Source organism: Sus scrofa, chromosome 9 (genome assembly GCF_000003025.6).
Source record: "Sus scrofa isolate TJ Tabasco breed Duroc chromosome 9, Sscrofa11.1, whole genome shotgun sequence".
Classification (NCBI taxonomy): Eukaryota; Metazoa; Chordata; class Mammalia; order Artiodactyla; family Suidae; genus Sus; species Sus scrofa.
In genome coordinates, this window is record NC_010451.4 from 88,854,484 (window position 1) to 88,868,890 (window position 14,407).

General features: G+C 39.2%; 1 protein-coding gene across 4 annotated transcripts in view; it reads right to left on the bottom strand.

The window, feature by feature from the left end:
• Positions 1 to 3,787, bottom strand: part of TMEM196 (transmembrane protein 196) — a 60,176-nt gene extending 56,389 nt beyond the window's left edge. Inside the window, exon 1 of one of the 4 annotated variants that reach the window (XM_021063413.1) lies at positions 2,441 to 3,787. In XM_021063413.1, the coding sequence (XP_020919072.1) occupies positions 2,441 to 2,605 (165 nt within the window). In that variant the 5' untranslated portion in view covers positions 2,606 to 3,787. The remainder of the gene's footprint in view (positions 1 to 2,440) is intronic. The other 3 variants (XM_021063416.1, XM_021063415.1, XM_021063414.1) reach the window with 3 other exon arrangements.

Consider the following 14,407-nt stretch of genomic DNA (forward strand, 5'->3'; position numbering starts at 1 on the left):
TGGAGTCTGAGAAAACTTTGGCTAGTGATCTAGACAGTAAGGGGCTGATGTGGGATTTGCACCCAGGCAGACTCCAGATTTCATACTGTGATACATTAATTCCAAGTTCCAATAAACTATAAAGAGCAAGAGAAAAATAATAGTTCTCCCACTGATATTTCCTTTCTCCTTTTTATCTACCCCTGTAACTCCCTGAAGTCAAACTAATTTCTCACCACCAATAAAGTTTGCGATGTACTCATCTTGTTTCCTCTGCTAGGCACTCTGATTCATCTTAGTAGTCTTTGTGTTAAATAGCAAAATGCCTTGCATATGGTAAGCCCTCTATAGATATTGGTTATATGAATTTATCATTGCCAGAATTTAGATAATTCAGACTGTGTCACAAATGACCTCTGAAAAAATATTTAAAAATCAATTTAGCAAGGTTATAATTTCATAAACAATGATCAAATTTGAGTGATTATTTTTTCATAAATTTGATTTTTAAAGTTCAGTTTATGAAAATGACCAACTCTTTGGACACTCTAGTTTCAAATCCATTCAGTCAATTACATGTTTTGTTTTGTGTTGTTTTACTGAATCAGACAATAGAATTTGAAACTATTATTTGAGAATCCTGGGAGAATTGTGTTTACTCTAAAGAAACAAAATGTTAAAAATGGAAACGATTCTTTATAATATGACTGTATATTTTACTATTTTATTTGGTTTTCACTGAACTGCTGCAAAATTTTCATTTTCTATACATGCACGTATGTAGACTCATCTATATAATAATAAATAGTCTGAAAAAGGAGGGAAAATAGCAATTAATTATTTTTCTTACATGATGCCAAGCAAATGTCACCACTTTTTTATTCTTGAAGATAAACTGGATCCTTTAGTACTATTCAGAGATAATCTTACTCACTTTCTTGAATTTCAGAGGGGAAGTGATTTGAAGAGTATTTGAGGGTTCTTTCTCATAAGGCAGCAAAAGATTACATTTTCTTGCCTTCAAATGTTGACATTACATTTCATTTTGACAACTATCTATAGAAGTTTTAAAGTCTAACTATTTCTGCTTAAATAATACTACTAACTACAGCTCTGAAATTAACCACTTCTACATATGATGTAAAATAATTAGATTTAATACTCGATTTTTAGTCTTTCATATTTACGTTTAAAATACACATTGATAAAATTACATAATAAAGAAAAAGGTAATTATTTGGAAGTTGGTGGTAAATTATTATTGCATCCAGAACAAGGATTCTTAGAAGAATTCACTGTTAGAATTGAATACCAATTTTCTTTTGTAATTTCTACAATTTAAAAACCATTAGCTCACTTTGAAAAGTTAAAATATTAAAACTAATTTTCTAAAGCACCATTATGCCAGTTTTAAGAATGCTAGAACTTCTCTCAAAAGTAAATTACTTCAGAATTATTCTTGAATTAATAAGTAATAATTTTCTTTTAAGTTACCTAAAGCACAAATAACTAAGCCAGGATTGTTAATTACACTCACTGATTATCATGGACAGACAACATCCTATTAAATTATCTTACAAAGTGGAATCAAGCTAGAGACCCAGAAGAATATGGATAGAGCAGCTATACGACTTAAAGAAGAAAAGCTGATTTTCACAATTAGGCTCACACTAGGATTAGTGCTAGTAGTATTTTATTGATCCTTGGTGGAAGGAATGGGTCTCTAAAGCTTTCCTGGAGATTTACTCGAAGTAAATAAACAAGAAGCTCCCTAGATCTGCCCTTTGACCTAGAGAATATTATGACATTTTCTTTGAGCATTAGTTACTCTTTAAGCTGAGTTATTCTTCAGTTCGAATGTTGTTACACATCACACTATTTGTTAACTTATTCACTAGAACTTACAAAAGAGTTTTAAGGTGCTATCAAGGGAAAATTAAGAGCAGTGTTTTCTGGGATAAAATGCTCCTTTCACACAACACATTTCTCTTCTTATCATATTGGTGTTGCCTTTAGTGTACCTTAGTCACTATATTACCCAGAAATAAATGCATAACTCTATTCTTGCGTTTAACGGGCATGAGAAAATGAGGTAACATTTTCATTTTGACTATCCTTGTTAAAGAAACGAGGCTAAGCGAGCCTGTCCTTGACAGGTGTCAGCCTCCTAATCAGCACCACTGGGCAGCCTTTTGCAGATTTCAGCCAGTGGAAATCCCCCCGCCCCCCAACTTAAACAAAGCCATTTAATTCGGTATTAAGACAACGTAAGGAAAAAAAAAAAAAAACCCACCAAATACTAATAAGTAAAAGACAACGTAAAGAGGCATAGCCTGCCAACATGAACCTACATGCAAGCCAGAGGAGATTTATAATTTTCTTCCTCAGGGAGGGAGTGACTAACACTCGCACACTGACCATCACCGTAAACAGGTAAAGAGAGTGAAATGGCTCAACGTACACACACCCCGCTCCATACCGGGGACGAGTCTCCAAGCTGCGGTTTGTGCTCTCGGAGGGCCAGGCTGAAGCTGACCGCCCCCACGGCCACGCTGGACACCCCCAGCCCTATCTCCAGCACAGAGAGCACCAAGAGGCTCCCAATAATCTGGCCGCTGGTGCACATCCTTCCTCGGTCATCATTCCTTTCAGATCAGAGAGGGAAACCAACCATCCACCTTCTTTCTTCCACTATCCTCCTTACCCCTTTTGCCCCCTACCAGACCCCAAAACTTTTCTTTCTTCACCAGCGAAGCATTATCCACAAGGACTGGATTTCCAGAACCGAGATCCTCTTCCCTGACCGGGCTAGAGGCAAAGAGTCACTCCACCCCCTGGCACGTTCAGACAGGATTCGTAGAAGGATTTTCCCGGTTCGGTGTTTGGAATCCAGGAGAGGAAATTACACCGGTAGAACGGCTTTCAAATAAGGAGCCGGAAACCTGGAGGAGCCATCGGAGCTCGGAGCCCGGCTCGGAGGCGCTGTCCAGAGTTCTGCCGCGTTCCAAGTCTCCGCAGGGAAACGCCGCTCCCTCCTTAGCTTCCCAGACCTTTCAGGCTCCCCTTCCTTTCCTTGCCAAGTATATGAGCTTGGCTTCCCTGAGATCCAAAGCGGAACTGCTCACAGCTTCTCTCCCCTCTTCTCCCTCGTCTTCTTTCCTTTGTTTTCGTGGTAACGCAAAGTGCTTCTACGAGTCCGTTGGTCCCCACGCTGAGCGGGCGGATGATATTCAGCACCACGCTCCTCGCAAATGCTGTGTCGCCAAAAAAAGCGACCTTGTCTGATGGCCTTTTTCCGTCTGGGTTTCTTCTCCCTCGTCGTCGTCCTCTTCCTCCCCCTCTCTCTTGATCTGATTCTTTCTCATTGCAGTGACCTCATTGAGTATTAAGAGGTTGACGGAGGAGGTAAAAGCTTGATCTGCTTGTGTCCAGAACCAATACTCTTGGCTGGCCCTTGAGTGGCCCGACCTCAGAATCCTTAAAACAGAGATCTAAGCGATCCTACCTTCACATCCCCCCCCCCTCCTTTGCTCCTTTCTGGGCTCCTGCCCAGATGGGAGGGGAGGTGATGCCTACATCAACATGGGGCTCATCCTGGGTAAAAACTTTCTTCTGCGTCTACAAGGGGGTAGGGTGGGGGTACCGTGGGTAAAGAAAGACAGAGAGCAGGGGGGATGGAGAAAGGACAGACTCTTAAATTCACTAGGATTCCGAAGGACCATCACAGAAGAACTCTCTCTAGAAGAGCTACACTCAAGCCTGATTTAAGGAGCTGTTCACTCCCCACTGTCATGACCTATCACATTCAGTATCTGATGGTGGGGAATACACAACTGGCTGGGGCTTGCCTCCTATGGGGAAGTAGCCAAGGTTCCTCCTCAGCCAGCAGCTTACCTACATGTTTTGCCTAGCGTCAGCAGACCACACACCTGGGAGGTGTGTTTTCACTCAAATTTAGGAGCTCTGTACATTTAAGTAATACATTGTAAAGGGCATTGTTATTAAAACAAAAATCTGGCTCATTGCAAAGCTGTTTATGACAGTCTGCCCTTATCAGAATCATTAGGGCAAGGGCCAGCCATGGCTCAGGTGATTTTTTACTGTATTCTGATGACATGGGACTCTATAAGTCTGGGAATCACACAGTATGAACCCCATTTTCATGTCCCTGATTTTACTTCATGAAACATCCCAAGGTGTTCCCAACACCTTCATATACCCCCACTTCCCATCAGGAAGATCCAGGGAGTAGGGGTATGTGAAAGTGTTGGTGGGACATCTTTCCAAAAAAAACTGGCTTCTGGGGAATTTGGAGGTGAAGGAAAACAGAAGAAAGGCGGATTGGGTTAGGACACATTGTGAAAGAGCAGAGGATTTACCTCTGAATGTATGCAGACTAGACCAGTGCAGTTATCTCCCATTAGAAACATTTTCTCTTTTTTAAGAAGAACCCGAGTGACGAGAAACTAAAGTTAAGTGATATACAATCTCTAAGTGTCAATTTCAGTTTTCTTAAATTTGATTCAAGACTTGTTTCATAGTTAAAATTCAATTATATAGTATAATTCACTTTTCTGATGATCTATTTATATTACGTATTTAAAAAAATTGAGACTTCTTCCCTTAAAAATAAAAAATCAAGGAAAATAAAACTATAAATTATTAGAGTCTTAATAAGTCTTAAAGAGTCTTCACTTATGGTGTTATTTGGAGAACTTAAATATTTATTTTCAGTAATTAGTGAATTTACTTTCCACTTTTTGAAAACTCAGTCCATGAAACAGCCAATCATCAGAATCCTTCAAATAGTTTTTGGCTTTAATGAAGAGTGTTTTATTTTATTTAAACCTTGCAAAAGTCATTTAAATGATCCAATTTATGTGTAGCAATAATGAAGTATCTATGTTGCCTAACTTTTTGTTTGTCTTTTTAAAAAAAATTCTTCCCCATTGAAAAGAGAAAGCTATAGTAATTGTTAAAATAGATTAGTTGATACACCCATATAAAAGAGTATATATAGGAAGGGAAATTAATTTTTAGAGAACACAGAGGTATTCTTAACAATGAATAAATTTCACAGTGAGAAAGAAATGAGTAAACCATGTATTATGATTGAACTTTCACCTTTGAATGTAATGGTTAGAAACATGTTTTTTTTAAATACTCAAAAGCTGAATCATATGCCCAAATATTATCAATTTTCAGTTTGTGAAAATCAAATGTATATATAAAAATTAAATCTATCCTCACTTATAAATGACAGTCAATGAGTCATGCTAAAAGAGAAGCATTTATAGGAATAAAATAAAACAATCATCCCCACAAAAAAAAATTAGTTTTGTATTTAAAAACATGAAAATCAGTGTTGTTAAAACTTGCAAAAGAATCTTACATTACTTTGTCTAGGACAAAGTGTAATTTGCAGGTCCTTTTAAATGATGAAAATATCTCCACCCCCAGGTTAATGTAGGACCGCTGAATTTTACTCTTAACCATGGAAATCATAGCAAAAATAGTGGGTTCAAATTAGAATCCTCTACCTCTCAAATTTATTTATTAGAGAAAGAATTAATATAAAACAATAAATCAAGAGAAAAATAAATTACACTGCTGTCCAAATATGAGTAGCTCTATAATGAGAGGATTTAATTTTTATTATGCCATGGTGCACCAAAAAAGCTATTCATGAGATCCTCTGATAGATACATGGTTCAATACTTGCACTTCTTCAATAGGAGCAATAGTATAAAAAAAAATCTCAAGTTTGCCACCTGCTGGTTTATATAGGATACAGTGAATATGAATGTGTAGCTAATCTCAAAATAATTCTTATTAAACTTACTAGCTAATCAGAAAAATAGCCTGCATAATTGCTTTAAGAATCTAAGTTCCAATAAGTGTATGAGAGTTCTGAGATCTTCTGTACATTTTTACTCAAATAAGATTTATAGAATTTTTTATATTGAAGTATAGTTAACATACATTGTTTAGGTGTACAACATAAACATTTATATACATTATGAATTGATCACCACAAGTTTAATAATCATCTGTCACCATACAAAGTTATTACAATATTATTGACTATATTCCTTATGCCATATGTAGAAATTTTAATACACAGATATAGGAAAATTCAGGAGTTGGTAAACAAATACCACCTGTCTTTATATAACCAAGTAAGTTGATGAAATAATCAATTCAGTCACCAACATAAGGTTAGTAAGTGAAAAGCTCAAAATTTTTAAATGGTTAATCTTGAGTTTTGTTTTGTTTTTTTTTTTAATGGCCACATCCATAACCATAAGCATATGATAGTTCCCAGGCCAGGGTCTGAATCCAAGCCACAGCTGCAACCTACATCACAGCTACAGCAATGCTGGATCCTTTAACCCACTGTGTGGGGTTGTGGATTGAACCCATGCTTCTGCAGCAACTCAAGTCACTGTAGTCAGATTCTTAACCCACCACACCGCAAGAAGAAATCCAATATTTGATTGAAAGTGTTCAAGCTATTAAAAACTAAATTTATATGGTGACCTTGGACAGTGGACTGAATGACTAGAGTAGTATAGAAGATAAAAGAAAAGAAAAATCACAAAATTGTTACAAACTATTTACTAGTAAGTGGTACGAGTCTGTTTAATATTTTAATACTCTTGTCAGTGTGGATAGAAATGATTGTACCTAAGACTTAGCAAGGAGGTTACAAAAAACACTTTTTTGCCTTATTTAAAGCTCAAGAAGAAGAAATAATTACACCTGAATTTATCTTTTGCCTTTTTTGTCTTCTAATGATAGTATTGCTCAGAAGTCATTATCTAATAGTATCATTAGTGCTTATGAAAATTAAAGAAAATATAGTACTTAGAACTGTATTTATCACAATTTTCCATTTATGTCTGAACTGTCTTTTGATTTATTTTATTTTATTTTATTTTATTTTCCCAATGTACAGCAAGGGGGTCAGGTTATCCTTACATGTGTACATTACAATTACATTTTTTCCCCCACCCTTTGTTCTGTTGCAACATGAGTATCTAGACATAGTTCTCAATGCTAACTCAGCAGGATCTCCTTGTAAATCTATTCTTTCTTTCTTTCTTTTTTTTTTTTTTTGAGGCAGAACGTTTTAATTTTTTTTTTCCCACTGTACAGCAAGGGGGTCAGGTTATGCTTACATATATACATTACCATTACAGTTTTTCCCCCACCCTTTCTTCTGTTGCAACATGAGTATCTAGACATAGTTCTCAATGCTATTCAGCAGGATCTCCTTGGAAATCTATTCTAAGTTGTGTCTGATAAGCCCAAGCTCCCGATCCCTCCCACTCCCTCCCCTTCCCATCAGGCAACCACAAGTCTCTTCTCCAAGTCCATGATTTTCTTTTCTGAGATGTTCATTTGTGCTGGATATTAGATTCCAGTTATAAGTGATATCATGTGGTATTTGTCTTTGTCTTTCTGGCTCATTTCACTCAGGATGAGAGTCTCTAGTTCCATCCATGTTGCTGCAAATGGCATTATGTCATTGTTTTTTATGGCTGAGTAGTATTCCATTGTGTATATATACCACCTCTTCCGGATCCAGTCATCTGTCGATGGACATTTGGGTTGTTTCCATGTCCTGGCTATTGTGAATAGTGCTGCAATGAACATGCGGGTGCATGTGTCTCTTTTAAGTAGAGTTTTGTCCGGATAGATGCCCAAGAGTGGGATTGCGGGGTCATATGGAAGTTCTATGTATAGATTTCTAAGGTATCTCCAAACTGTTCTCCATAGTGGCTGTACCAGTTTACATTCCCACCAGCAGTGCAGGAGGGTTCCCTTTTCTCCACAGCCCCTCCAGCACTTGTTACTTGTGGATTTCTTAATGATGGCCATTCTGACTGGTGTGAGGTGGTATCTCATGGTAGTTTTGATTTGCATTTCTCTTATAATCAGCGATGTTGAGCATTTTTTCATGTGTGTGTTGGCCATCTGTATATCTTCTTTGGAGAAATGTCTATTCAGGTCTTTTGCCCATTTTTCCATTGATTGATTGGTTTTTTTGCTGTTGAGTTGTATAAGTAGCTTATATATTCTAGAGATTAAGCCCTTGTTGGTTGCATCATTTGAAACTGTTTTCTCCCATTCTGAAAGTTGTCTTTTTGTTTTCTTTTGGGTTTCCTTTGCTGTGCAAAAGCTTTTCAGTTTGATGAGGTCCCATGGGTTTATTTTTGCTCTAATTTCTATTGCTTTGGGAGACTGACCTGAGAAAATATTCATGATGTTGATGTCAGAGAGTGTTTTGCCTATGTTTTCTTCTAGGAGTTTGTGGTGTCCTGTCGTATATTTAAGTCTTTCAGCCATTTGGAGTTTATGTTTGTGCATGGTGTGAGGGTGTGTGCTAGTTTCATTGCTTTGCATGCAGCTGTCCAGGTTTCCCAGCAATGCTTGCTGAATAGACTTTCTTTTTCCCATTTTATGTTCTTGCCTCCCTTGTCAAAGATTAACTGACCCTAGGTGTCAGGGTTTATTTCCAGATTCTCTATTCTGTTCCATTGGTCTGTCTGTCTGTTTTGATACCAGTACCACACTGTTTTGATGACTGTGGCTTTGTAGTATTTCTTGAAGTCTGGGAGAGTGATGGCCTCCTGCTTGGTTTTTGTTTCTCAGGATTGCTTTGGTAATTCTGGGTCTTTTGTGGTTCCATATAAATGTTTGGATTGTTTGTTCTAGTTCTGTGAAAAATGTCATGGGTAATTTGATAGGGATTGCATTGAATCTGTAGATTGCTTTGGGTAGTATGGCCACTTTTACAATATTGATTTTCCCAATCCAGGAACATGGACTATCTTTCCATTTCTTTACATCTTCTTTGATTTCTTTGATTAAGGTTTTATAGTTCTCGGCATATAGGTCCTTTACCTCCTTGGTCAGGTGTATTCCGAGGTGTTTGATTTTGTGAGGTGCAATTTTAAAAGGTATCGTATTTTTGTATTCCTTTTCTAATGTTTCATTGCTGGTATACAGAAATGCAGCTGACTTCTGAATGTTAATCTTATAGCCTGCTACTTTGCTGAATTTATTAATCAGTTCAAGGTGTTTTGCGGTTGAGTCCTTAGGGTTTTCTAGGTATAGTATCATGTCATCTGCATACAGTGACAGTTTGATCTCTTCTCTTCCTATATGGATGCCTTTGATTTCTTTTGTTTGTCTAATTGCTGTGGCTAGGACTTCCAAAACTATGTTGAAGAGCAGTGGTGAGAGTGGGCATCCCTGTCTTGTTCCAGATTTGAGTGAGAAGGCTTTCAGTTTTTCCCCATTGAGGATTATATTTGCTGTGGGTTTATCATAAATGGCTTTGATTATATTCAGGAATGTTCCCTCTATACCCACTTTGGCGAGGGTCTTGATCATGAATGGATGTTGGACTTTGTCAAATGCTTTTTCTGTGTCTATTGAGATGATCATATGATTTTTGACTTTTTTTTTGTTAATGTGGTGTATGATGCTGATTGATTTGCATATGTTGAACCATCCTTGTGAACCTGGGATGAACCCAACCTGGTCATGGTGTATAATTTTTTTGGTATGTTGTTGGATTCGGTTGGCTAAGATTTTGTTGAGAATTTTTGCATCTATATTCATCAATGATATTGGGCGATAGTTGTCTTTTTTGGTGGTATCTCTGTCTGGTTTTGGAATGAGGGTGATGGTGGCCTCATAGAATGTCTTTGGGAGTATTCCTTCTTCTTCAACCTTTTGAAAGAGTTTAAGGAGGATGGGCACCAATTCCTCTTTATATGTTTGATAAAATTCACCTGTGAAGCCATCTGGCCCTGGACTTTTATTTGTAGGGAATGATTTTATGACCTCTTCAATTTCATTTCTAGTGATCGGTCTGTTCATTTGGTCTGTTTCTACTTGATTCAGTTTTGGCAGGCTGTAAGATTCTAGAAAATTGTCCATTTCTTCCAGATTGACAAACTTGTTGCCATATAGTTGTTCATAGTATTCTCTTATGGTTTTTTGTATTTCTGCTGTATCCGTTGTGATTTCTCATTTTTCATTTATAATTTTGGTGATTTGGGTTCTTTCTCTCCTCTTTTTAGTGAGTCTGGCCAGGGGTTTGTCAATTTTGTTCACCTTTTCAAAGAACCAGCTCTTGGTTTTATTAATTTTCTCTATTGTTTTTTGAATCTCTATTTTATTGATTTCTTCTTTGATCTTTATAATTTCCTTACTTCTGCAGACTTTAGGCCTTTTTTGTTCTTTTTCTAATTCCTTTAGGTGGAGGGTTAAGTTGTCAATTTGGAATCTTTCTTCTTTTGTGAGAAAGGCCTGTATTGCTATAAATTTCCCTCTGAGCACTGCTTTCACAGCATCCCATAGATTTTGAGAGGTTGTGCCTTCATTATCATTTGTTTCAAGGTAGTTTTTAATTTCCTTCTTGATTTCCTCATTGACCCATTGGTTTTTTAGTAGCATGTTGTTTAGTCTCCATGTAGTAGGTTTTTTCTCTTTCCTTTTCCCATGGTTGATTTCTAATTTCATGGCATTGTGGTCAGAGAAGCTACTTGAGATAATTTCTATGCTCCTAAATTTATTGAGATTCGCTTTGTGTCCCAACATGTGGTTGATTCTTGAGAATGTTCCATGAGCATTTGGGAAGAATGTGTATTCTGATTTTTTTGGATGTAGTGTCCTGAAGATATCAGTTAAGTCTAACTTTTCTATTGTTTCCTTTAGGATCTCTGTTGCTTTATTGGTTTTCTGTCTAGAGGATCTGTCCATTGATGTGAGGGGGGTATTAAGTTCTCCTACTATGATTGTATTCTCATCAATATCTCCCTTTATGTCTGTTAATATTTGTTGTATGTATCTGGGTGCTCCTGTATTTGGGGCATATATGTTGACGATAGTAACATCTTCTCCTTGGATGGATCCCTTAATCATTAAAGTGTCCTTCTTTGTCTTTCTTTATGTCTTTTGTTTTAAAGTCTATTTTGTCTGATATGTATGAGCGTTGCGACTCCTGCTTTTCTGTCATGCCTATTGGCATGAAATATTTTTCCCCACCCTTTCACTTTCAATCTATATCTATCTTTTTTCCTAAGGTGAGTTTCTTGTAGGCAGCATATTGAAGGTTTTTGCCTTTTTATCCACTCAGCCACTCTGTGTCTTTTGATTGGGGCATCCAGCCCATTGACATTTAAGGTGATAATTGATAGATGATTATTTATTGCCATTTGAACCTTGTGTTCCAGTCGATTCTATGGTTCTCCATTCTTCCTTTCTTTTTTTTTTTTTTTTTTTTTTTTGGATGGCCTCCTGTTATTATCTGCTTGAGTGTATTTTTTTTTCATTTTTTTGCAAATGCAATATTTGGTTTTGGCTTGTGGTTGCCCTGTTTTTTAAGTATGCCAACCCCTTCCCATAATTGTGTGTTTTAGCCTGATGGTCCTGTAAGTTCAAACACTTCATTATTATATTAAAATTAAGAATGAAACATACAAACAAACAAAAAGGGTTATTTACTTCCTAACATCCCTTGCCCACATTTTATGGTTTTGATGACTCTTTTTTATTTTTTTCTTTTTAATTTTATTTTGTTTGAAGCATGTTCATGATTAAATCTGTATGCTGGCTTATTTGAGTGACTGCTCTCTGATTGTGGTTTCCTCAGTCCTAGTTCTTCCTCTTCTTCTTCTTCTTTTTTTTTTTTTACTTTCTTTTTGGTTTAGAGAAGCCCTCTCAATATTTCCTTTAACCTGGGTTTGTGTTGCTGTATTCTTTAAGTTTTTGTTTGTTGGGAAACATTTTTATTTCCCCTTCTATTTTAAATGATATTCTTGCTGGATAGAGTATTCTAGGTTGCATATTTTTTCCTTTGAGCACTTTAAATATCTCTTGCCATTCCCTCCTGGCCTGTAGTGTTTCTGTAGAGAAATCAGCTGATATTCTTATGGGGGTTCCCTTGTAGGTAACATTCTGTTTTTCTCTTGCTGCCTTTAGGATCCTCTCTTTATCACTAACTTTTGCCATTTTTATTATGATGTGTCTTGGTGTGGGTCTGTTTGGGTTCAGTTTGTTTGGGGCCCTCTGTGCTTCTTGTATCTTGAATCCAGTATCCTTTAGATTTGGGAAGTTTCCAGCGATAATTTCTTCAAATATATTTTCCATCCCCTTATTTTTTCTACTCCTTCTGGAATTCCTATTATGTGTAGATTGGCCCGCTTTATATTATCCCATAGGTCTCTTATATTGCTTTCCAGTTTTTTGATTCGGTTTTCTGTCTGTTGACCGGATTGAGTGATTTCCATTATTCTATCTTCCATATCACTGATTCGTTCTTCTGCATTATTCATTCTGGTTTTTACTGCCCCTAGTTCAGTTTGCATCTCTGCAAATGAATGTTCTAGTTTTTCTTGGCTCCTCCTTATATTTTCTAGTTCCTTTCTGAGGGTATCTGCATTACTGTTCATATCTTCTCTTAATTCCTTCAGTATTTTCACTATTTCTCTTTTGAACTCCAGGTCTGTCAGACTGCAGAGATCTGTTTCATTGTTGACTGTTTTAGGTGAGTTCTCCTGTTGGTTTGACTGGGGGTGGTTTCTCAGCTTCTTCATCTTGCTTGTTGTTTTCTTTCTCCTGAGGGAGTTGTACTCTCCGTTATCGGGCAGTGTTTGCCTTGTCACTGCCGTGGAATATTTCCTGAGGGCTGGCGTTGTTGGTCAATCTTTTTTGAGGCAGTGTGGCTTTTCTGGAGTGTTGATGGGGCTAACAGTGTTTCTTTGAAACAAAGGAGGACTTCCTGAGGGCAGACAGGACTGGGAGGTCCACACCATGATGGTAGCAGATTTCACTTGGTCATGCAGAGCTTGCTCTGGTGTTTTTAGGCTGCAGGGTTCTTGCAGGGGGTTGGCGGTATTGGGCAGCTGCTCCTCAGGAGTGCAGCACCCCCTGGGGGCTGGAGCATCTATCTGGGTCACTGAGAACCTAAGAGACTCTTCCCTAGGGCAGCCCAACTCAGAAGGACAGCCTGAGAATGTAGGCGGATCTTTTCACAGTCTGGCTGAGCTTGTTGCAGCTTTTCTGGGCTGCAGGGGCTCTTCCAGGGGGCTGGTGGTGCTGAGCAGTTATTTCACGGGAGTGGGGCACCCCCTGGGGGCTTGGGCGGGTAGCAGGGCCGTTGGAGACCCAAGAGGCTCCTCCCCAGGGCAGCCCGACTCAGAAAAACTGTCTGAGATCTTTTCCCGACTCGGCCAGGCTTGTTGCAACTTTTCTGGGCTGCAGGGAGTCCTGCCTGGAGCTGGCAGTCCTATGCAGCTGATCCACTAGAGCATCCCCTGGGGGCTTGTGTGGGTAGCAGGGCCTTGGAAACCTAAGAGGCTCCTCCCCGGGGCAACCCAACTCAGAAAAACCGTCCGAGAATTAGGCCAATCTATTCACAGCCTGGCTAAGCTTGTTCTAACTTTTCTGGGCTGCAGGCCTTTTCTCGGGGGCTGGTGGTGTTTGGTGCTGCTCTGCGAAAGTGTAGCCCCTCCAAAGGGCAAGGAGGCCTGTGCAGGGACAGCCCCTGCGGTTGTAGGCTTCAGGCAATTTTTGAGGCCAGCCCACCTGGATGGCAGGCAGCCCCAGGTCCGGTGAGAGCGTAGGGGTGTTGGTGGTGGGGGGAGGAGATGCACTGGGAAGCACAGCTTTCAGCTAGCTAGCGGGCCTGTAAGCTTGCTGTGGCGTGGGGGGTATTCTATGGGGACCCACCCCTTCTTCTCTCCCCTCCCCAGCACGGGCGCAGACCAGGCTCTTCTCCCAGGTTCCCTCTGATGCGGCTTTCCACTTCCCCGCTCCTAGAGTATTATTCCCTTCCTCTGCGACAGCTTTGTTTTCTAGTCTCCCAGGCAGTCTCTGCCCCGTCAAATGGTTTCTAGACCTCCCAAGCAGTTTCTGCTCTGCCCTGCCCCCCCAGTCCGGGGACTAACCTCTGGAGCTGAGGTCTCGGTGCCCAGCCCCCACCCAGGCGGCATCCCCCGGCCCTTTCTCAGGGACTAACCTTCGGAGGTGAGGTCTCGGTGCCCAGCCCCCACCCAGGCGTCCCCCGGCTCCCTCTCGGGGACTAACCTTTGGAGGTGAGGTCTCGGTGCCCAGCCCCCACCCAGGCATCCCCTGGCCCCCTCTCGGGGACTTGTCTTTTGATTTTTAATGACTCTTAAGCATGTGAAAATCCCAAATTATGTATTTTACAAAGATTTCTGTTTTTAATAGTCTATTTGTACTCCTTGCTTTTATGGAGTAATGAGGTCTGGATTTACCCTCCCACTATATACAATATATGCAAATCTAATCTTTTGACCATAGGCATCTAACATACCATGTTACAGGAAGAGAGATGCCAGAATTCACCTTGTGGTTCAGCGGGTTAAGAATCTGACTAGTATCCATG